The sequence below is a fragment of the Cebus imitator genome, unplaced genomic scaffold (genome assembly GCF_001604975.1).
Source record: "Cebus imitator isolate Cc_AM_T3 unplaced genomic scaffold, Cebus_imitator-1.0 Scaffold117, whole genome shotgun sequence".
Classification (NCBI taxonomy): domain Eukaryota; kingdom Metazoa; phylum Chordata; class Mammalia; order Primates; family Cebidae; genus Cebus; species Cebus imitator.
The window spans coordinates 9106862-9131415 of record NW_016107432.1 but is presented as its reverse complement, the minus strand read 5'-3'; the positions used below and the strand labels follow the sequence as shown (position 1 = coordinate 9131415).

At 44.4% G+C, this 24554-nt stretch overlaps 2 protein-coding genes across 2 annotated transcripts in view; one reads left to right on the top strand and one right to left on the bottom strand.

Annotated features, from left to right (window-relative positions):
- LYAR (Ly1 antibody reactive) overlaps nucleotides 1-16604 on the bottom strand; it is a 25843-nt gene extending 9239 nt beyond the window's left edge. The window contains exons 1-6 of the mRNA XM_017538898.2: nucleotides 16446-16604; nucleotides 12984-13037; nucleotides 10241-10414; nucleotides 8434-8548; nucleotides 2553-2660; nucleotides 2345-2441 (exon numbers count right to left, since the gene is read on the bottom strand). Of these exons, the coding sequence (XP_017394387.1) occupies nucleotides 2345-2441; nucleotides 2553-2660; nucleotides 8434-8548; nucleotides 10241-10362 (442 nt within the window). The 5' untranslated portion in view covers nucleotides 10363-10414; nucleotides 12984-13037; nucleotides 16446-16604. The remainder of the gene's footprint in view (nucleotides 1-2344; nucleotides 2442-2552; nucleotides 2661-8433; nucleotides 8549-10240; nucleotides 10415-12983; nucleotides 13038-16445) is intronic.
- A 16-nt stretch (nucleotides 16605-16620) lies between these two features.
- ZBTB49 (zinc finger and BTB domain containing 49) overlaps nucleotides 16621-24554 on the top strand; it is a 33607-nt gene continuing 25673 nt past the window's right edge. Inside the window, 1 exon segment of the mRNA XM_017539162.2 lies at nucleotides 16621-16766. The gene's annotated coding sequence lies outside the window, so the exon portion shown is untranslated.

The window sequence follows — 24554 nt, the reverse complement described above, 5'->3', positions numbered from 1 at the left end:
TTTTTTGAGACAGAGTCTCGCTGTGTTGCCCAGGCTGGAGTACAGTGGTACAATCTCAGCTCACCGCAACCTCCACCTCCCAGATTCAAGCGATTCTCCTGTCTCAGCCTCCTGAGTGTTACAGGTGCACACCACCATGGCCAGCTAATTTTTGTATTTTTAGTAGAGATGGGGTTTCACCATGTTGGTCAGGCTGGTCTAGAACTCCTGACCTCAAGTGATCCGCCCACCTCAGCCTCCCAAAGTGCTGGGATTACAGGCGTGAGCCACTGTGCCTAGCCATAAAATATTACTTTAACCACGGAGTGCCTGACACATCAGCCTCCCTTCTAAACAATCTAGATGAGGTTTTCAGCTAGTGCCTTGCCTCTATGTCTAAACCAACTCCTCAACCACCAGGAGGGAGGGAGAGAGGGAGGCACACATTTACCCATCTTGCAGCTGCTCAGTAAATAGGTGAAACAATTCTTCTCCTTCTTCTTTCTACCTCATTAAACACTCTCCTCAAATGTGGTCTCCTCTGTGATGCCCTCTTTCCTAACCAAGCAACTCCTTCAGTCCTGGCCTCCCAATGTCTCTGGCTTCTTCCCAGTGCTGATCAGGACCTGACATTATATCATGGACCCATATGTGGATGTCTATCTCCTCCACTACAACATAGCTCCAAGCAGCCAGGAACTTGGCCTAATTATGGTTGCATCCATCGCGACCAGGTGAACTGTGATGAGGCAGAGGACAGAAAAGTGTCCGACCTCACACCTGGCAGAGTTACAGGAGGATAAACATCCAAGGTATGGAGAACAAGGCCTCAGGACACTCTGCTCTGCCCTACAAACACTCAGGGTATGCTGGGAGGGCCATGGTACAAAGATAGAGGTCAGGGATGGCAAGTTGTGTTTCACAGAGCTCAGGGTTTACCAGGGGCTGTATACTCATTATTTTACTTAATGTTTAATACATTCATACTTCAAAAGGGAAACTGGAAAAAACTTTTTTAAAAAACCCTGCAGTTGAAGCAATTTCAAATCTGTGATTCTTAGTTAAAATAGAAATAACCTTAAAAAAAATAGGTGCTACATAAAGGCCAATCTAATGCTCGGTTATAAGGTTTCAAAGGGCCAATTTGTATATTCTGAAAGAGACAAATGCTAGGTATACTACCAAGGTAAATTTACATTTTGATGCCCACTTGCTACCAAAAGTATTCTCTCTACATAAAGTGAATCAACTCCTGGTAATTTGACAAGAATGAAAGACCAGTCAGAACCCCACTGTTTTTTGAAACTGGTATTTACACAAAAATAAACAATGTAATCAGCAATGTATATAGTCCACATTTAGGGTCTCTACTAAACCATTTTGACTAACAGGTGACTGATTTAATTCCTCAAAGGGAACTCTCCTTCCACCAGAAGGAGCTGCACGCAAGCTGCTCATCTGTCTTAACTCTGTAAGATGTGACCCCTCACCCCTTATCCAGAGGAACACCTGTCACTATGTCCTCAGGCTGTTTTATTTTCCTTCACAGCACCCCTACCTGGGATACTTCAGATTTTTTGTTCGGGGCCTGGCACAAAGCAGGCACTCAGTTAGTATTAAATAAATGAGTATTACTATCCACATTTTTTTAGATAAGGAAACTGAGGCTCAGAGGCGAAATAATGTGCCCAAGATCAAATGTCAGGCAAACTGCACAGTGGGGATTTGAACCAGGTCTTTCAGAAATCCAAAGCTCCTGTTCTTTCCCATGTATCAAGCTCCCTGCCCGATGACGAAGCAAATCATTACATGCTGGGCTGGCACCATTATCAAACGTTAGGATGAAATACCTTGCTCTGCACAATAAGGACATCTCTGCAGTGCATTCAGTTTATTTGTTCCCATAAATGAAGGCACTAAGAGGCTCTCTAAAAAAGAAGGCTGGGCCGGGCGCAGTGGCTCATGCCTATAATCCCAGTGCTTTTGGGAGACTGAGGCGGGCAGATTGCCTGAGGTCAGGAGTTTGACACCAGCCTGCTCAACATAGTGAAACCCTGTCTCTGCTAAAACACACACACACACACACACACACACACACACACACACACACTCTCTTAGCCTAGCGTGATGGCTCATGCCTATAGTCCCAGCTACTTGGGGAGGCTGAGACATGAGAATCGCTTGAACCTGGGAGGCGGAGGTTGCAGTGAGCTAAAATGGAACCAGTGCACTCACCCTGGGCAACGGAGTGAGACTCCGTCTCAAAATAATAAAAATAAAAAAGAAGGCTGTCTTGACTTCCAAAAATATGAAATCCTCATTTCGTTATTACTAATTATTTTTGCCACACTGCAAATCTAAAATCAGATCCGACTTACACTGCTGGAAGCCTCAGAAAAGATATTCCACACCTGCTCCAGAATGGATTCATTATGAACTTTTAAACTGTTCTTCATCCAGTTCTATAAGAAACAAAAAGAAAAAGAACTATTGATCCCACTTGGACAGGTACACACAAGCTCAGTCACTGATGGGCCACACAGCCCCCTCCATTCAAGAAAGTCAATTCATACCTGAAATTTTGCCTTTTTCCTGGGAACGTTGTCAAAAGCACTGATTTGCTCTAAAAGTTCTCGCACTTTGGGGCTGACGTTAGGTCTCTTTATTAATTCATTAATTTTCTACAGAAAAGGAAGAAAAAAGAAAAACAATAAACAACCAACATGAGTTTCATGAAAGCCAATAAAAAAAGTCCTTGCCATGGCTGAAGGGTTTACATTTTCAGCCCAGATTCTGTATTTATGACTATGCTTAAAAATATATAGATTAACTTCTATTAACATAGTACTGGAGTCCTAGCCAGACCGGTTAGGCAAGAAAACAAAATAAAAGGCATCCTAATTGCAAAGGATGAAGTAAAATTATCTCTGTTTATGGATGATGTGCTCTTATATGTCAAAAATCCTAAAGGGTTCACACAAAAATTGTTAGAATAAACAAATCCAGGGCCGGGCGCAATGGCTCAAGCCTGTAATCCCAGCACTTTGGGAGGCCGAGGCGGGTGGATCAAAAGGTCAAGAGATCGAGACCATCCTGGTCAACATGGTGAAACCACGTCTCTACTAAAAAAAAAAACTGCAAAAAATTAGCTGGGCATGGTGGCACGTGCCTGTAATCCCAGCTACTCAGGAGGCTGAGGCAGGAGAATTGCCTGAACCCGGGAGACGGAGGTTGCGGTGAGCCGAGATCGCGCCATTGCACTCCAGCCTGGGTAACAAGAGCCAGACTCCGTCTAAAAAAAAAAAAAAGGAATAAACAAATCCAGCAAAGTTGCAGGATACAAAATCCACATTCAAAAATCCAGCTGCATTTTATATAACAAAAAGAAACAACCAGAAAGAGAAATTAAGAAAACAATTCCACTTGCAACAGCATCAGAAAGAATAATCAGAATAAACTTAACCAAAGAGGCAAAAGACTTGTTTACTGAAAACCAAAAAACACTGCTGAAAGAAATTAAAGCAGACATAAATAAATGAAAAACATTTCCATATTCATGGATTGGAAGACTTAAAGTTGTTAAGATGTTAATACTAACCAAGCAATCTACAGATTCAACGCAATTCCTATCAAAATCCAATATGTGTATATACACATTTTTGCAGAAATAGAAAAATCCATCCTAAAACTCACATGGAATCTCAACGGATACCAAATAGCCAAAACAATCTTGAAAAGAAGAACAAAAATGTGGATCTCATATTTTCTGATTTCAAAACTTATTACAAAGCTACAGTAATCAAAGCAGTGGGGCATGGGCATAAACAGACATAAAACCAGCAGAATAGAGAGCCCCGAAATAAACTCTCTCATATATGGTCAAATGACTTTCAACAAGACTATTTAATGGGGGGAAAACCAAGACCATTTCAACAAGTGGTGGTAAGAAAAGTAGATTATCCACATGCAGAAGAATGAAGCTGGACCCTGACCTAACATCATACACAAAAGCTAACTCAAAATGGATTAAAGAACTAAACTTAAGAGGTAAAACTATAAACTCTAAGAAAAGAAGCATAGTGGAAAAGCTTCACAACACTGGACTAGACAATAACTTATTGGCTATTATGACAAAAGCATAGGCAACAAAACAAAAAAAATGAATTGACTACATTGAAATAAAAAACTTATATGCATCAAAGAACACTATCAACAGAGTGAAAAGGCAACCTGTGGAATGGGAGAAAATATCTGAAAATCATATCTGATAAGAGGTTAATATCTAAAGTACTGGCCAGGTATGGTGGCTTGAGGACAGGAGTTTGAGACCAACCTGGGCAACAAAGCAAGACCCCATCTCTACAAATGAAATAAATAATCCATATATAAAATATATAAAGAATTCCTACAACTCAACAACAAAACCTAATTTTGAAATGGGCAGAGGACCTGAATAGACATTTCTCCAAAGAAGATACACAAATAGCCAATAAACACATGAAAAGATGCTGGAAATACAAACCAAAACCATAATGAGATATCAGTTTGTACCCATTAGCATGGCTATTATCTAAAATAAAACAGAAAATAATCCTTGTGGGCAAGGCTGTGAAGAAGCTGAACCCCTTGTCCACTGCTGGGGAGAATGTAAAATGCTACAGCTGCTCCAGAAAGAGTATGGAGGTCCCTCTACAAATTAAAAACAGAGTTACCGGTAATCCTACTGCTGGGTAAACATACACACCATAGAAAATTCTTCATCCATAAAAGGGACATTGTGACACATGGCTGAACCTTGACGATATTGTGTGAAGGTAAACAAATCAGTCACAAAAGGACAAACATTGAATAATTTCACTTACATGGAGTACCTAGAGCTGCTAAATTCACAGAGACAGAAAGTAGAATGGTATTCGCCAGGGGCTGGGGCGGGAGGAATGGGGAGTTAGTGTTTATTGGGGATAGAGCTTCAGTTTGGGAAGATAAAAAAATTCTGGAATGGATAGTAGTGACGGTTGCAGAACAATATGAATGTGTTAACTGTACGTGTTTAAATGGTTATATCATGTGTATTTTACCACAGGGAAAAAAAAAACAAAATAAACTGAATGTGATAAAAAAAAAAAAATGGGTATTAGAGGGACTAGGTTATAGTCAAGACAATAAGCATTAAGATCTAATAAAATCTGGGCTGGGCGTGGTGGCTCGCACCTATAATCCCAGCACTTTGGGAGGCCAAGGCAAGTAGATCACTTGAGGTCAGGAGTTTGAGACCAGCCTGGCCAACATGGTGAAACCCTGTCTCTACAAACAATATAAAAATTAGCCAGGTGTGGTGGTGGGTGCCTCTAGTCCCAGCTACTCGGGAGGCTGAGGCAGAACTCTTTGAGCCCAGGAGGTGGAGGTTGCAGCAGTGAGCCAAGGTCGTGCCACTGCACTCCAGCCTGGATGACAGAGCAATACTCCATCTCAAAAAAAAAAAAAAAAAAAAAAAAAAGAACAAAAAAAAAAAAAAAAAAAAAAAAAAAAAATCTAATCTGAAATTGCAAGAACAGGAGAGAGAAAAATAGTGACCTAGGAATTTCAATTTTCTGTGTTTGGCAATCTCAGTAAAGGAAGAGGAAAAGTAATTATTAAAGTTAGAGATGACAGTAGACGTGAAAGATGGTCACCAACCAGGAAACAAGGATCAGTGCTAGAGCTAAACAAATAAAATGCAGGAAAATGTCCCTGCAGTAGGAAAGAAGTGAATCTATATATAAACAGACTAGAAAAAAACCGGATACTAAGACAAGGATAAGGCAAAGCTGTTTCAGGCACGCAGGTAGAAAAACAAAAATCAAGAAAACAAGACAAACATGAACATAGAAAAATGAGGCTGGCTTAGCACTCACTGACAGCCAGCCCTTTCAGAAGAGAACAGGGCAGCGGAGACGCAGGTTAGAGAAAAACAGTGTAACCCATTTAAAAGTGATGTTCTCCTGGTTCATCTACCCGCAGTCTGCCTGTAAGCCCAGAGACATCTGGAAGGATGCACAGCACACATTCACACTGCTTGTTTCTGGCTGGTTGATTTGGGGATCATGTATTGCTTTCTTCTCTGTACTTCTTCTGTATTACTGGAGTTATTTTTATTAAGTGGTTAACATCCACCTATTTTGTATTAAAATGATAAGGCTAAAAAAAATCACAGTGGCTCTTGCCTGTAATCCCAGCACTTTGGGAGGCTGAGGCATGAGGATTGTTTGAGACCAGCCTGGGCAACACAGTGAGACCCCGTCTCTACAAAACATTTAAAAATGTAGGTGGGCGTGGTGGCATGCGCCTGTAGTACTACAGCTACTTGGGAGGCTGAGGCAGGATTGCTTCAGCTGAGGAGGTCGAGCCTGCAGTAAGCTGTGATTGCACCACTGTACTCTAATCTGGGCAAGAGAAAAAGGCCCTGTCTCAAAAAAAAATTAAATTAATAAAAACAGGAAAAAATGAGAGCAGCACAGCACAGTGTCAGAGATAAAAATGGGTGCAGTCTGAGAGCAGCCAGCCCCAAGTATAGAACATGGCAGATGGGGTTGGATCCAGGCAACTCCAAAGTAGCAACTTTTTGGAATTGTGAGAAATGTCAGAAGTGAGATGTCAGACGAAAGACAAAAAGGTCAAGTTGCAGATGAAAGAAGAAAGGGTTCCTCCAAGGACCAACATTCTGAGCCCTTTATAATATGAATGACTTCCAAACACCCAATCTACTAATAAAAAGCTTTCGGAGAACAGGGATTCCTCCTGACTAGGTTCCTTAATTCTGTTTTTCAAATGTGGGGTTTAATGAGTTAAGGAAAAGAGCAAAACCCCCACACTGGGCCAGCTGATTCCCCCGCAGACCACACTTACTCTTCTCCATCTGTGAAAAATGGCAATGAGGGAGTCAGGGAGGAATCAGATGGGAGAAACCAGGAGACCATGAAGGAAGCAGAAGTGAGTTCTGGAGAGGGCTGCTGAAGCCTGACAGTTTAGACCAAGCGTCAGCAAGCCTTATCTGTAAAGTGCCAGACAGTGAGTATTTAGGCTTTGCAGGTTTCTGTCACACTACTCAATGCCCCACCCATTATGGCATTGAGTATTAAAGCAGCCAAAGACCACAGATAAACAAATGGGCATGGCTGTGTTCCAGTAAAACTTCATTACAAAGAGGCGGCAAGCCACCTGTGGCCTATATAGTTTGCTGACTGACCCCTGCTTTAGAGGATTTCACTGAGTGAAAACAGCAGATGGAACTCACAGACCCATGTATCTCAACCTCAGGGCCTAGGAATGTCATTTGGTTTTTAGAGAATTACAGAGAGTGCCCAAAAGTATGGCTGCTGGTCACCAGCGCAAACATCTTAGTTAAGATAAAGAATTTCACTGGCTTTTCAATCTGCTCTGGGCCGACTTTTTAAGTCCTTTGTGAACAGAAATGCCTTCCTAGTAGTATGCTGATTCAGTAGGCTAGAAATTCACATTTCAACTCTATTATCAAATGGAGTGATTACTTTTTATTGGATTTTAGAAAAACAGAATTTTCCCATAGGTGACATCTGTCTTTTCATTCTCCCACCTTCCTTTCTGAATCCTTCCTCCTGCTACCTATTCTGTTGATCAGTAGCATTTTGAGAGTTATGCTTCCCAGTGAAATGAGGGTGTCAAGGCTTCTGCCGTTTCTATTGTGCATGTTCTCATGCTATTCTAGTTAAGTAGAAAATTTTTTACATTGATCAAAGTGTCTTTATTTTGCCCAATTCTAATGACTGGCAGACATGACAGATTAATATGGCTTGAGTCAGAAAAGTTGCATTATCACTAGAAGCAGGGAAAGATTAGAAGGTTTCCATTCAGTTTTGCAGCCAAGGGAAAGCTAATGAGAATTCTAAAATATTTTTTTCAAGAAATTAACAAAACACATGCATTAAAGGTATAATGCACCACAATTGTTTAAACAGCTAGAAGAATAAAGAACTCTTTTTCTTTCTTTTTTTGGAGACAGTCTCATTCTGTCACTGGTGCTGGAATGCAGTGGTGCGATCTTGGCTCACTGCAATCTGCACCTCCTGGGTTCAAGCACTTCTCCTGCCTCAGCCTTCTGAGTAGCTGGAACTACAGGCGCCCACTACTCTGCCCAGCTAATTTTTTGTATTTTTAGTAGAGATAGGGTTTTGCCATGTTGGCCAGGCTGGTCTCGAATTCCCAACCTCGTGATTTGCCCACCTTGGCCTCCCAAAGTGCTGAGATTACAGGTGTGAGCCCCTGTGCCCAGCCAAAGAACTCTGTTTCAAGAAGTTTTAGTTCAACCTCAGTCTATCCTAGGACATAAGGTTTCCAGGGCTTGTCTGCAGGATGACACATATATTCTTAGTCTCTTGGGCTTCCAAAGAAAGTGGAAGGTGTTAGAGGAAGATACTCAATGAATTAGAAAAACATTACCTGAATCCATGCCTGTTGTTTAATGTCGCCTTTGTGGGTTTTACCTTCATAGCCTTTGCCACCATACTTCTGATCTTCACTTATGCATTTCACGTGGTTTTTATAGTCATCACCCCTTTAAAGTGATCAAAGGTTCTCCCATTAGACTGACACCAAGTTGGAGGCGCTGATACCAGCACGCTGCTACTTCCCTCTGTATGTCTTCACATCTGTCTACCACACAAGCACCCCGTCTATTTCACTTATGTTGAAAACCTCCTGGTCAGAACCACATCCTGCTTCCTCCAAAGTCTTCAATATCAAACCCATCACCCAATGTTTCCCCCATTTCTATAAACACTTTACAATAAATTGATAGGCAGTATTTTTTTACCCCTAAATGCATATATACTGAATAAACACCAAAATAACTATGCAATAGGGTAGTCTTCTTAAATTATAAAAATTATCAATGACTTTCTGGTCTATTATCAATGACTTTCTGGTAATAAACAGGTATAAAATAAACAGGCATAAAACGGCAGTACGAGATTTCCAACAGTTCTAGATACCTTAGGGTCCTGGAAAAACTCAATTTTGTCTCATAATCTTTGTAAAGCTCTGTGGGGTTCTTCAGGGAAATGCTGGGGACAAGGTCCAGGGCAAAGTCCCCTAATGAAAACTAAATTTTAACCTACTTTATATATCTAGCTTCCTCCTAGGATTAAGTCTGAACAGAGGTTAGCAGTTTCTAAAAAATCACTGCTCTACAGTGAATTAAGAGACTCTTAACCAATACCACCTAAATGCCGGAGAGGACACTGGGGCAGATGCTGCCACAGGCCAGCTTCTCGCCTGGACCTTCTGCGGCCAAAAGGGAATCAACATGAAATTCAAGAGGGCAGCTCTCTGCAAACGACCCACCTCAAGAAATGGCATCTAAGGCGGGATCTGTCTTGCCCCTCCCCGCTAACTCCTCACCTTCACAGAGGCCTCCTCAGTGGAAGTGTCTCTTGACACACTCGGGGGGCCAGGAAGAGCCTCACTTCCACCAGCAGCTCTGATTTTCCAGGGAGGACATAATTTCCTCTGCTATCAGTCATCTCCCCCACTGTGAGCTCATAAATTCACTTTCTGGTTCATAAGTCCATCTCTTCACTGCGATGGGCACACGATACCCTTGGTCTAACAAAACCAGCTCTAACCTAGAGCCATCTTCCATGTGTTGCTTCCCTGGGTCTGGTAAGAGTGGCAATGTAATAGCAACCAGTGTCACCAACTGAATGCTCTAATCATAATTCCCCTTCCCCTAGTCTTCTCTTTAACACATCCTCAAAAAGCAAACGTCTAGTAAGGCACATTTTATTTCCCCCCTGAGATGGAGTCTTGCTCTGTCTCCCAGGCTGGAGTGCAGTGGTGCAATTTCAGCTCACTGCAACCTCTGCCTCCCGGGTTCAAGCAATTCTCCTGCCTCAGCCTCCTGAGTAGCTGGGATTACAGGTGCACCCCACCATGCCAGGCTAATTTTTGTATTTTTTAGTAGAGATGGAATTTCACCATGTTGGCCAGGCTGGTCTCGAACTCCTGACCTCGTGATCTGCCTGGCTAGGCCTCCCAAAGTGTTGGGATTACAGGCATGAGCTACTGAACCCAGCCTAGTAAAGCACATTGTAAAGAATCACATGAGTTTTAATCAATGGACCATACCAGTTTTTATTCTTGATTTATTTCCTCAAATTTGCCACTATTTTTCCAAGCTTTGTCGTGCCAAGGCTTCCAAAACTGGTCTGGATTTACTATGGATCTACATGAATTCTGTGAAGCTTACCAGAAATCTTTACCACAGTCAATGCAAGAAAGGCATTCACAGTTTCTGCAAACAGACACATGCTTTTCCACTTGGATTTTCTTCACTGATTCACCACATGCATTGCATGTAAAAAATACCATTTTAGGTAAATGGCTAAATATTCGCTATCCAACACAGGTTTTAGGTCTTGTCCTAAAAAAAAAAGATAATTATCATTATAAACTGAAGCTTCTCATTTCAATAAATGGCTCATGCAGCTAACTTTTCAACCATAATTTCACATGAAAATAACAGTCAAAGTTGATTAGCAATCTACATAAAACTCCACCATTCATATAAATAAAACTAACATTAACAGTGACAATGGCTAACATTAATGTCCTTATCATGTGCCAGGCACTATTCCAGGGGCTTTACATGTATTCACTTATTAAATCCCCATAGCAACCCTATGAGGGAGGGACTATCATTGTTCAGAATTTATAGGAGGTAACTGAGATGCAGAGATTACGTAGCTTGCCCAAGGATGTACAGTTAGCAGAACCAGGATTTAAACCTGGCAGATTGGCTCTCGAGATGATGAGCTTTGAGGGTGTTAAATCTTACTTTCCCTAGTGTCTTAAACTCTCTCAATTATATAAACCTATAGAACGCACTGCAATTTAGGTGTTCACTACAAACTATTTCAGGTCCTCAAACAGACTAAGAACACAGCAACAGGAAAACTGAGTGAAGTTTAGAAAGTAAAGAAGAGGCAATTTTATGGACATAATTGCTATGGCACCAACAGCATTCATATCAATATTACTGTATGTTTACAGATGTTAAAATAAGGACATGTGCCTCAGCTGTAATGGGCAGGGGCCTCCTGCATGTGGCAGCTTGTCAGACAAGTCAGAAAGAGATGGAACCACATCCAAGTGACCCAACTGCTAGGTGCTGAATTACCAGAGGAGTTCATGAACCCTGGGGTGCTGAGCACAGCTCCAGCATGAAGTATGTCTGTACACGTACATAAACATCATTTTAAAATTTCACAGAAATGCTACTGTGCTCAAGGAAACACACATTCATCTAAAAGTGTTAGAGAAGTCACAGTAATTTTCCATAATTACATAATGTTTTAATCACTAGATTTTAAAACAGCATTGTTTTACATTATAAGTTTCACAGTAAAAATACTGAGAACTGTTTAACCCAGCGCTTTCTTTCTCATTATGAAAATAAAGGTGAGTATCAGGTAAACCGATGTAATTTACTTCAGGGTAGGACTTCATCCAACAATCTCTCAGATCCACCCTTGTTTTGCAGAGCATTCTCATGCATGAAAACACCGTCACTCCTCCACCAACATGTTCTGGATCACCGCTGGTAAGGTCATACCCAAGCAATGACCAGGGTTATTCATGTCCATTCACCCTTGAATGGAAGTGTACATCCTGGCTGCATCTCCAGGGTTTACAGAGGCCCAGCCGGTCTCTTGTGGAGTTGCCCTGTGGGACATTATCAGACACCAGCTCGGCTTCTATGCTACACACAAACCACAGACCCCTGACCCTGGGTCCCAGGCCCCACTCCTCTGCTCACTATTAGTGTACGCTAGTAAGCAGGGGGCATGCGGTCAGCTACAACGTAGCACCAAATCCTCAGGAAAGAAAACACGACTACCCTGGATGTGCTGCAGCAACTGTCATCTTCTCATCTGGTTACTGTAAAGATGTGTGATACTGCCGGGCTCCTGGGAGCTGGAACCACATTTCCCATGAGCCAGCTCCCTCAAAGCTTACCATCTAAAAAAGGCCAAGGATGTTCCACATGCCAGGCAACAAGAGCCGCTATCCTGCCTGACAAGGGAGAACAAAGGCTGAACAAGAGCCAACACCGCATTCTCAAAGAGCCTGGAGGTGTACTTTGGTGTAAGAGCAGGAATAACTTATTAATGTTACCAAGAAACAGATTCTCATCACGGGCACAAGGTGAAAGCAGCTGTGATATGCCAAATTATCTGCTGAAAATCTTTAAAGTACCTTCCTAGTAAAATACAACAACAAAAAACAGTCCCTGAACTTAGATATGGCTTAGAGCTTGCCAACCTCTGTTGCCAAGGACAATTCTATCTCTTGATGGAGAGGGAGATGGGAGAAAGCAAGCTTTCAACAAGCCTTAAGATTCATTTGGGAGATTCCTGTCCTGGCAGGCCAGGAATTAAAGGCCTAGGAAGGAAGAAGAAACAAAATATAGTGACTGAAAGAAGCAGTGATGTTGACAAAAAGATACTCAAGAGTATCTGTGCAAAACATTCGAGCTCCCTAGAGATTAGCCACATGCTACAGTGTAATTAATATCAATTGGGAAGATGATTAGAATCTATAGCTCCCCTATCATTTTCATTTGGTCTTTGTTTAAGGCAGAATGGATGGATTGCACACGAAGTCAGAACTCTGTCTCTTCCTGCCTTCCTCTGGATTTTACACGTGCCATGAAACGGGAACAGCAGTGTCCACTTGCTTGGCTAATGAGCTAAGGTCTGTAAGGAGCTTACCTTCCCCCTTATTCAGAGCCTGGAGGACAGCCCAGTAGCTGGCCAAGAGTCACCTTGATTACACCTCAAACCCAACCTAGCCCCAGGGAAAAATATCTAATTTATGCCATAAACACTTGCTAGAGCTTCAAAGAAAAGCTCAAAACCATCAAAACCTTCAAAGTCAGCATAACTGCACAGCAGGCTTAATATTTGTAAGTGTAAATGCCACAAACTTACAAAAAGCCGTCATGTGGAAATTCAGTCCTTCTAATGGAAGACAGCAAACATTGCCTAAAACAGTAAAGTAAAATGGTATTATTCAAATTCCACAAGACTAGGTAAGCATAAAGGAAATTTAATTAAACTTTCAAATGACGCCTTTGGCAAGTATGCAGCATTTATGCTTCTGAAATTATGAAAGCTTAAAACTGCATTGAGACTTTGAAGACACCCTGTCTGCCAGGCTCAGACGTGACAGATTTCAACGTTTAGCCCTAAGTGGAAAAAGACAGCAGTTTTTTATGGGGCTGGATCTAAACAGAGTCCTCTTTTCCTTCCCTGGCTCCTCAACTTCCTATGCCCAATGTCCAGTTCCAGTGCAGCCACAGAGATTCTATACGCTTTCCTTCTAGCCATGTGGGCATGTTAAAAGAGAAAAGCAAGCAGAAGGTGGTGTTCTTGGACTGGCTGAGAGCATACTTCCGTTTTTGCCCCTGGTAAGTCACTTTAACTCAGTTCAGCAGACATTTCCTGAATGCTGGCGCTAGGCTATCCACTGCAGCATAGCCTGGGGCCCTCACTCAGTGACTTCTGGCTGCCTCCTCGTCTGTCTGTATGGTCAGTTTACTGAGCTCTCATCACAGCCATACCCACGAAAAAGATGACGGGGTCTGCACAATAGAACACATGATCACGAGCTCTTTACAAAGCCATGTCCCATTTATGTCCACCAGGACTGCTATGATCATACTACCACCATCCGGAGGGAAAACCCAAGGCGCAGGAGAGTAAGTGAACTGCCCAAAGTCACAGTAAGTGGGACAGGTAGCCTGAAAGACCAGGCAACAAGCCCAGGTTCCCATCCTGCCTCCATCTTGACCTGCCGTGTCCTGACCATTTGCTTGGCTTTTACTCAGCATCTGAGGTCCTCATCCAAACAGAAAAAAAAATTAAAGCCTCCACAAGATGACTTTCCATGTATAAATATTAGAACCCTAAGCCTTAATTATAAAGCCTGTGCACAGTGGGCAAGGAGACCACCCATGTCACAGGGGAAGCTGTCAGGTGGGCAGCAAAGCTAGTTGAGTGACAGCAGCCAGTGGTCAGTAAGGGGCTGGGAACTTGATAGGTTTGTCTTAACAAGATGGTTGCCAGGTTTTGTTGGACCGGGCCCTGAACTGGGTAGAGGATCTGCTAATGCCAAAAAAGTCATTAAAAACTAAATGACCTCAAGGCATCTTAACCTCCAAGAATCTGCTTATAAAATGGATCTAATACCTAACTCAAAGCATTGGGTGGAAAGTTTTAAGACACCAGACTGCCCAACTGTAGAAAGGTTTCTGTGACCTACTAATTTGCACATCAATGCCATTACACCCAGCCCTCGCCCAAGCCCCTGCTCCATTAAACATGACCATCAACCCACCCATTTATCTTTATAAATTCACTCGAACCTTCTCTGGCTCCTCACCCCATGGGTGCCTACTCCACCACTATGTGCCCTGATAACATGCCCTTAGGTTTGGTTCTGGGATTGGAATGATTTTTTTTTTACCTTCCTCCCTCTATATTTTTGTATTATTTATTAAATTTTTTCACAAAAACAATATTGACTATCTTTTTTTTTTTTTTTTCGCAAAGGCTGGAGTGAAGCGGTGCAATTTCAGCTCACTGTAAACTCTGCCTCCCGGGTTCAAGCGATTCTCCTGCCTCAGCCTCCTGAGTAGCTGGGACTACAGGTGCGCACCAACCCATGTCTGGCTAATTTTTGTATTTTAGTTTAGAGACGGGGTTTTACCACATTGGCCAGGCTGGTGGCGAACTCCTGACCTCAGATGATCCACCTGCCTCGGCCTCCCAAAGTGCTGGGATTACAGGAGTGAACCACAGCGGCTGGCCGACTATTCTTTTTTTTTTTTTTTTTTTTTTTATTTTTTTTTTTTTTTTTTTTTTTTTTTTTGAGACGGAGTTTCGCTCTTGTTACCCAGACTGGAGTGCAATGGCGCGATCTCTGCTCACCACAACCTCCGCCTCCTGGGTTCAGGCAATTCTCCTGCTTCAGCCTCCTGAGTAACTGGGATTACAGGCACGCGCCACCATGCCCAACTAATTTTTTGTAGTTTTAGTAGAGACGGGGTTTCACCATGTTGACCAGATGGTCTCGATCTCTTGACCTTTTGATCCACCCGCCTCGGCCTCCCAAAGTGCTGGGATTACAGGCAACTATTCTTAAAATATCCTTTCATACACAGACAGACACTGACCTGAACACCACTACCACCACTACCACTGAAACAGCCCACCTAAGGGGTCTGGCTGGCAACCCCAGGACATCCCCCACTGAGCACTGTGACCCAGAACATGCCACTGCCCCTTTAAACTTCAAGTTCTCTCATCTGTGAAACAAGAAGTCAGGCCAACCAGACAACACTCAAGCCCCTTCCATGGGTAGCATTCTGAGAAACCACGGGTATGGTGCGGGAGAAGCACAAACAAACATACTCTGTCACACCATCCTGCCTAATCCTTTACATGTGGGGCTGACAAGGGTTACAACGGGGGACATTCACAAGGAGAGGACCTCTCCCTTGTTCCTTGCAAAAGCCCTAGGAAGTAGGTGCACCCATCTCCACTAAACAGATAAACTGAGGCTTACAGAAGCCATGTCTCTCTGCCTCCCACCCCGCCCAGTACATCACCAGCACTGTTTTAAACACCATCCCTTCGGTCGAGCAACTATCATGTGTCAGGCACTATGCTAGACCCTGGGAGCCTGGGGCACAGTGTGAATAAGTCCCAAGTTGGCCCCGTCTGCAGGAAAGTCAGGTTGCAAATACACACCCACCTCATTCCCCTCCCTCTCTCCTCAGAGGGAGGTGCTGCAGAGAATCCTAACATTAATGGAGCACCCAAGCCCTCTCATAGGAGGTTAACACATTTCTACTCATATAATCCTCATCACAGTCCTCCGAGTTAGGTTCTATATGTTATGACAGATGAGGAAACTGAGGCGCAAAGAAGTTAAAAAACTTACACCAGGTCATCACACATCCAGGTGGTGGCGACCCAGATTCACACGCAGTTATCCCGGCCCTAAGTCCGTTCTCTGGTCCTCTACATCCTAAGGCTTCCTCCTTAGGGACTGAGCTCCCAAGACTCAAGAGAAGAGCCCTGTCCCCAACATGCAGCAAACCTGAAGCCCAGTCGGATGGTGACCAACCGTCCGGGTTTGGCCAGGCCCGAGGGGGTTCCCAGGACGCGGGAGTTTCAGTTTTAAAACTAAAACAAGTTGTTGACCCTAAGTCCAGGACTCCTGCCACCTTCCCAGAGCACGAATAAAATCTGAATGGAAATCCTTCCTCCATGCGTAAGCTAGAGGAGCTGCCAGTGGAAACGCCGGCATCGGCCACCCGGTCCCTCCCCTACTCACTCTCTGAGACCCAGCCATCTAGGTCGGACCTCTGGGCCACCACCCCTCACCTCTCAGCCAGCGCCCGCCAACGGTTTCAACCGGCCGCAACGAGCACGTGGAATTGCCACCGCCCGCCCAGCGCCGCAACTACCGGCCTCTCAAGCTTCGCGGCGCAGAATTCACTCCGCAGCTATCCAGCGCGTCTGCGCACCGGGGCCACACAACACCCCACCCGGCGGAAGTGACGCCGACGGAAGCCGGAGGGCGGTGCCGACAGCCAAGGGGGCGTGGTCGGGATGGTTCCGCGGCCGGCGGAGCCCGGCAAGCGGGCCTGAGGACGGCGGCGGCAGGTGTAGAGTAGGCGGCGGGGCAGAGAGCGGCCTCCGAGGGTAAAGTGGCCGGCCTTGCGAAGGCATGCGGGGCTGGCGAGGGTGGGAACGGCCGGAAGGGAAGGGAGGCCGAGCGTCCGAGGGTGGCGCAGCAGGGCATGGACCCGCCGCTCCCTCCGCGTCCCAGGGCACTCGAGGATACCGGGGAGCTGGCGGCCCCTGCGAGAGTCAGCGGGCATCTGCCCTGTGCCGGGCATCGCAGGGGACGCGGACTGAGACCCAGAAGGCCAGGTTCCGGACCTGGGAGCCGGGCCTTCTCCCTCGTGTAGCTCCCTCGGCCTGGGCACCCCACCCGCGTCCTCTCATCTCCAGGTTTTGCCCGCAGGAAGCCAGCCCCGCCCGCCTCCGCCCCGCGCTGCCCATCTCTCGGTTCCTGTTACCTTCCACCCTGTAGTTTAGTGCTTAAGACGACAGAACCCACAGCCTGGCTCAGTCTCGTTACGGTGTGGCCTCTCTGTGCCTCAGCACGGCATCCGTAAAGCGGGTATCATAGCGGCACTTGCGTCGCTGGAACCTTGTCTGATTTCATGAGTTGTGCATGTAAATCGCTTAGAGTAGTGGCTGCCACCTCGTAAATGCTCAATACACGTTAGCTGTTTTCAGCCCTTAAGACAGGGTCTGGCATACGGTGGTGGTCACTAGGCGTTTGTTGTTTAAAGGAATGAATGAAAGTTGAATGGAGGATGCACAGAGTATTGTGAGAAACCTTAACTCCAAGGTGTGTGTATGTGGGTGATAAGGAAGGTTTCACTCTGGAAATGAGCAGTGTTGGGCCTGGAATAGAAAGTGTATTCGTTTCCTAGGGCTGCAAACAAAATGCCGGGTGGCTTAAACATCAGAAATTTATTTTCTCACAGTTCTGGAGGTTAGACGTCCAAGATCAAGGTGTCATCAGGTTTGGTTTCTTCTGAGACATTTCTCCTTGGATTGCGGGTGGCCACTTTCTTGCTGTGTCATCACTGGTGTTTCCTCTGTGTTCCCCATCTCTGGTGTCTCTCTTTGTATCCAGATTTCCTCTCTTCATAAGAACATCAGTCAGGTTGTATTAGGGCCTACCTTAATGGCCTCATTGTAACTTAATTACCCCTTTACAAGCCTGATCTCCAAATACAGACACATTCTGTGGTTCTGGGGGAACACAGTTTACCCATAACGAAAGGAATTCACAAGAATGGACAAGGAGGGATATATTTTCCAACAGAAGTGACAGAATGGACAAGAGGCTTAAAAGCAGGGTGCTCAAGGTGTTTTTTTGTGTTCAGGGCACATATGTGTACTTCAGTCTTGTTTGTGCTCTCCTGCTTTTTTTTTTTTTTTTTTTTTTCCATTTTATCCCCCTGAAAACTCAAAGAGGGAGAGCCCTCTCATTTTTTGTCTGGCAAACTTAACTCATGTTTCAGCCTAGATGTGTCTTCCAGGAAGTTTTCCGTGACCCTTCCTCCCAAATTAATTTCTGCTTTCTCCATTTAATAACTCTGGTACAGTGTGACAATTGTTTTTCCCACTAGACTTATGCTTCATGAAGACATGGATGACCATGTCTGATGTGTTTGCCATTTTACCTTCAGTGCCTAGAATATAATGGGCCCTCTGTAAAGTTAGGTGAATGATAGAAAACTGAGGCACAGGCAGGGAACCATTTGTCAGCATTCGGTCCTCTCGATAATCTGTTGTACATATTAGGCACAGAATATCTGTTTAACTGAATTGGCCTTCCCCAGTATAAAGCTAAGACAAGACTCCAAATTTGTTTGCTTCAAGCCAGTGCTTTTCTGAGTTGGGTGGAGGTGAGGGTCTATGAGTAAGCCTTTTGGAAAGTTTGATGATGGGCAGACTCCTTAGGGGCCCTCTAAGGTAAGCTTGGTAATAAGGTGTGTGAACTGTGGGCCCTTGGAGAAGTAATCTATTAATGGCTCAGCTGAGAAAACATCCACAAATTCTATCCAGTAGTATTTGACCTGTTGATAGAATTGAGGGGCCTCTGCTCTAGGAGTCTTCTCTGCAAGTTGAAACTCCATTCTGGCTCATTTCCTTTAGAGGCATTTCTTCATTCACATTGATGTAAGCCTTTTCTTGTTTCTTTTCCCCCCATATTTTTGTTGTTTGATGCCATTCATACCACCTTTCCACCAAAACATTCCTTGTACAGATTTGTAGCTTTTAGAACAAGAAGAAACCATAGAGCTCATCTAGTCCAGTGGGGGACTCCTCCATTGTTATGGATGAAAAACAGGCCCAGAGTCTGATCCATCCAGAAATATGTATTGAGTGCCTACTATGTCAAAGACACTCTGCTAGGTACCAGAGATACATTGTTCAGTAAGACAGACGGAGTCCATGTCTTCACCACAGACAGTCTTTGCTGCTTGTCACCAGGTGAGTTAGCTGCAAAGATGGAAGAGAACCCTGTGCTCCTTCTGTCACACTACAACACCTTGTGTAGCACACGTTAGTCCTGAATTGTGCAGTCCCTTAATGCAGTGCTTGTCTGTGGGATTACCTGGACAGTCAGGCTTAGGCAGTAGACTGAAGATGCAACTGATTCCAGTCAAAGGAAACAGTGGTTATGAGTGTGGCTTTGGTGTCAGATTCCTTGGCTTTGAATCCCACCTCTGTCCCTTATTGCTTACCTATTACTTTTTAGCTGTGTGACCATCTTCTCTATACATGGTCAGGTTTTCTATTGCTGTGTAACACACTATCCCGAAATTTAGTGACTTAAAAACTATTTTATCTCATAATTCTGTGGGGTAGGCATTCAGGCAAGTGTCACCTGGGAAATTCTTTAATTCTATGTGGTGGCAACTGGGATCACTCAGTGCCATTCAGCTGGAGGAGGGGGCTAGCCTGGTGAGGTCAGGATGGCTTCTCTGGGAGCCAGCTGAACCCCCCTTTGCCTCCATGCATTATCTCTAGTTGGGCATCTTACAGGTGGCTCAGGCCTTCCATAGCCGGTGTTCCAAAAGATGAGAAGTAGAAGCTGTTAGCTCTTAAGGCCTGGGCCTGGGCAATGAGCACAGCTTTATAAGCACAGAATCTGATTAATGCAGAGCCTGTGCAGATTCAAGGGAAGGAGACCTAGACTCCACCATCCCATGGGAGAAGCATCAGAGAATTTGTGTCTGTCTTAAATCTACCAACTTCCTCATTGTTCTCACCTGTAAAATGTGGATAATAGTAGTACCTGTCTTACAGTAAATGTTACTAAGTGTAAAGGGCTTAGGATAGTGCCTGGCTTCTAGGAAATGTAAGTATTTGTCATATCATTATTGTTAGGTATAACATACATTTTTGTTTATAGTTATAATTTATAGAACACATAAGAAATATAAGATACAGGTTTTTGTTTTTTTTTTTTTTGGCCCAGGTCTTTTTATAACCTTATTGGGGAGGTACAGGATTGACATCATGAAGTTATTTAGAGAACTATACAAAATGATATAAAATAGTTATAATTTATTTTTTTTGAGGCAGAGTCTTGCTGTGTTGCCCAGGCTGGAGTGCAGTGGCTTGATCTCAGCTCACCTCAACCTCCTCCTCCCAGGTTCAAGCAATTCTTGTGCCTCAGTCTTCTGAGTAGTTCAGATTCCAGGCGTGAGCCACCATGCCTGGCTGATTTTGTATTTTTAGTGGAGACAGGGTTTCATTATCATGGCAAGGCTGATCTTGAACTCCTTGCCTTAAGTGATCCACCTGCCTTGGACTCCCAAAGTGGTGGGATTACAAGTGCGAATCACTGTTCTTATAGTAAAAGTCAATTGTGTAACACTTAACAACTGCATAGCATCATATCTCTGGGGTCATTCCAAAGAACTTTTCCTTTATCACTTCTATAGAGCTAGAAAATGTCTAATTTTCTAATTAGACCTCTACCTAATTTACCTAGACATTTACATTTGTATAATTATACAGTTTTACCTAATTTTAACAGTTAGGTCCATGGAGGAGGGGTGTGTGTGTGTGTGTGTGTGTGTGTGTCTGTGTGTGTCTGTGTGTCTGTGTATAAAATGTCCTTATTCCCATGGGAGATAGCATAGCATAAAAGCATACACTCCAGTGTTTAGGGATCAGGATTAAAATCCTGACTTTGGCACACTAATAGTTGTATGATTTTGGATAAGTGACTTAAACTCTCCATATCTCAATTGTTTCTCTTGTAAATGGTGGTAATTTGGTTCTTATAGAATTGTTTCAGTTAATGGATATTGTATTAATCCATTTTCACACTGCTATAAAGATACTACCTGAGAGTGGGTAATTTATAAAGGAAGGAGATTTAATTGACTTAACAGTTCCCCATCACTGAAGAGGCCTCAGGAAACTTACAATCATGGCAGAAGGCGAAGGGGAAGCCGGGCACATCTTACATTGCAGCAGGGGAGTGAGAACCAGGTGGAGGGGAGTAGGGACTGCCAGACATTTTTAAACGATCAGATCTGGTGACAACTCATTCACTGTCACAAGAACAGCATGGGGGAAACTGCTCCCGTGATCCAGTCGCCTCCTACCAGGTCCCTCCCTTGACATATGGGGATTACAATTTGGGTTGAGAACACAAAGCCAAACCATATCAGATATGACATGCTTAGCACAGATCTGCGGTAAGTAGTCAGTAAATGATAGCTAAAAAGAATGATAAACTTGGAAGCCTTTTCAGGCAAGCAGTACAGCAGGATGTGTAACTGATTACTCACGAGATTGTTCACTATCCTTGAGGATTCAGCACTGGGAACAGTGTCCGCCACCTACCATCATGCCTTTCTTTCTGTACTCTTGTTCGGGGCAGCATTAGCCATTCCAGTACCTCAGTGTTGCTCTTTGTCCCAGTTTTCTCTGAATCTCATGGTGATCTCAAACCAGGAGATCATGCCAATACCCCAAACAAAGCTTTCCATGAAAAGATGAGGGGAATCAAGGTCTAGACTTGATAGGTGAGGTAATGGGGGGATGAAGTTTAGAGATTCTAAGTTGAAGGGGCATGCCATTGAAGAAATTTAGCAGAGAGTGGAAGACTGGAACTGGTAGCTGAAGCTAAAGTTTCACATTTAGGGGCTGTGTTAGAACATGTGAAAGCCAAGAATGAACGTGATTGCCAAGGGAAAGAGAAGAGGGCTACCATGCTGCACCTTAAGGACCTTCAATGTTTGCAAGGCTCGAGGGAGACAGGCACAGCATGGGAATGGGACAGATCAGGGACATAGGAAGAGAACCAGAAGAGTTCTGGGAAAGGAGGGATTTCAGGATGGGAGTTGGCAGACTGCACTGCCATGTGTGGCAGGAAAGATGGAGAGGATGGTTGGGGACTGAGGAAAGGTCGTTGTTGGGAAAGTCTGTTTCAGCAGAGAGAGTGGCAGCAAGGTTGCAAGGTGATATGTTTTGGCTGTGTCCCCACCCAAATCTCATCTTGAATTGTAACTCCCACAATCCCCACGTGTCATGGGAGGAACCTGGTGGGAGTTAATTGAATTATGGGGGTGGGTCTTTCCTGCACGGTTCTCATGATAGTGTGATAGTGAATGAGTCTCACAAGATTTGATGGTTTTAAAAAGGGAATTTCCCTGCAGAAGCTCTCTTTGCCTGCTGCCATCCATGTAAGATATGACTTGCCCATCCTTGCCTTTCACCTTCCCCCAAGATTGTGAGGCCTCCCCAGCCATGTGAAACTGTAAGTCTAATAAACCTATTTCTTTTGTAAATTACCCAGTCTCGGGTATGTCCTTATCAGCAGTATGAAAATGGACTAATACACAAGGTGAAAAAGGAGTCATGAGAAAGTAAAGTGGGGTGTGTAGATAGCTATTTTGAAAAGTGTGAAAGAGAGGCCTGTGGTGACTAGAGGAACCTAGAGGGAGGGCTTTATTGTTACCCTGTTTTGCTTTGTTTTCAACATGGGGCAATCTCGATGTGTTTGTTTGGAGGAAGCAGTGAGCCAGTGAAGGACAGGGTGAAGAAAGTTTCATTGATGAAACCAGGTCCTAGCGGAGGCAGGAAGGGTGAAGGGGCGAGGGAAAGTTCACCTTAGGAAGAAGGAGGAGGCACTTTTCATCCCATAAAGCCTAAGGCATGAGGGAGGGGTGAGTGGGACATTTGGAACTGAGTAAAATTTAAGGACATTTGGAACTGAGTAAAATTTAAGGCACTATGCTTATCAAGTGGGTTCAACCTTCTTTTATTTTATGTTATTTATTTTTATTTATTTATTTTATTTATTTATTTATTTTTTTGAGACGGAGTTTCGCTCTTGTTACCCAGGCTGGAGTGCAATGGCGCGATCTCGGCTCACCGCAACCTCTGCTTCCTGGGTTCAGGCAATTCTCCTGCCTCAGCCTCCTGAGTAGCTGGGATTACAGGCACGCGCCACCATGCCCAGCTAATTTTTTGTATTTTTAGTAGAGACGGGGTTTCACCATGTTGACCAGGATGGTCTCGATCTCTTGACCTCATGATCCACCCGCCTCGGCCTCCCAAAGTGCTGGGATTACAGGCTTGAGCCACCGTGCCTAGCCATTTATTTTTATTTTTTGAGACGGAATCTAGCTTTGCTGCCTAGCCTGGAGTGCAGTGGCACAATCTCTGCTCACTACAACCTCATCCTCCCAATTTCAAGCGAATTGCCCACCTCAGCCTCCCCAGTAGCTGGGATTACAGGCCCCTGCCATCATACCCGGCTAATTTTTGTGTTTTTGTAGAAACAGGTTTTCACCATGTTGGCCAAGCTGGTCTCAAACTCCTGACCTCAGGTGATCTGCCCACCTTGGCCTCCCAAAGTGCTTGGATTACAGGCGTAAGCCACCATGCCTGGCCGGTTTCAACCTTCTTAGTGAAGTTAACGTCACAGTCATTATATTTTTATGAGGGAAGGAAAGAGATGTGGTGGGAATGAAGACACTGGGAAGATCACAGAGGAGCAACCCCAAACGTAGAGCAGGTTAAGAATCATGGCGCTGGGCGCGGTGGCTCACACCTTTAATCCCAGCACTTTGGGAGGCCAAGGTGGGCAGATTGCCTAAGCCCAGGAGTTCAAGGCCAGCCTGGGCAACATCCCATCTCTGCCAAAATTTTTTTTAATTAGCCAGGTATGGTGGTGCACACCTGTAGTCCCAGCTGTGGCGGGAGGATTGCCTGAGCCCAGGAGACTGCAGTGGGCTGTTATCACACCACTGCAGTCTAGCCTGGGTGGCAGAGCTAGATCCTGTTTCAAAAAAAAAAGAATGGTGGGAAAGTAAGTGACAGCTCAGCTGAGCCCTGATCTGGAAGATGGGAGGGGCAGGTGTAAGTAAAGTATTCCCAGGGCAGAACCAGAGGCTTTCGGAGGAGAGCACAGGAAGAGATTTGCAGCCTACCTGCTCAGAGTCACTGGAATGCCTGGGATGCAGTTACCAGACTCCACCGTAGACCGACAGAACAAACCTGGGGTGTTTCCAGGAATCTGCATTTTTAAGAAGCTCCCCAAGTGATTCCTAGGGATAACACTTATTATAGAATCCTTCCACATGCCAGATACTAGACTAAATGTTAACACAGGTAACCGCAATAACCTGTGAGATAGGGTGAGGACAGAGAAGTCATTTGCCCAAAGTCATGTAGCCACTGAGTGGGGGAACTAGGTCTCCAACCCACTGGCCAAGAACATAGCTGGTTTGGGGAGCCGCTGGTGGTTCATTGTGGCTGGCACATACTTGGAGTAATGGGAGGTAAGTCTAAGTGAGAAGGTGTATTGAAAAGCTTAGATTTGGGCTTTAGTGATTCAGCAGTGCTTAAGTACTGAGAATGAAGGCAAAGAAAGCA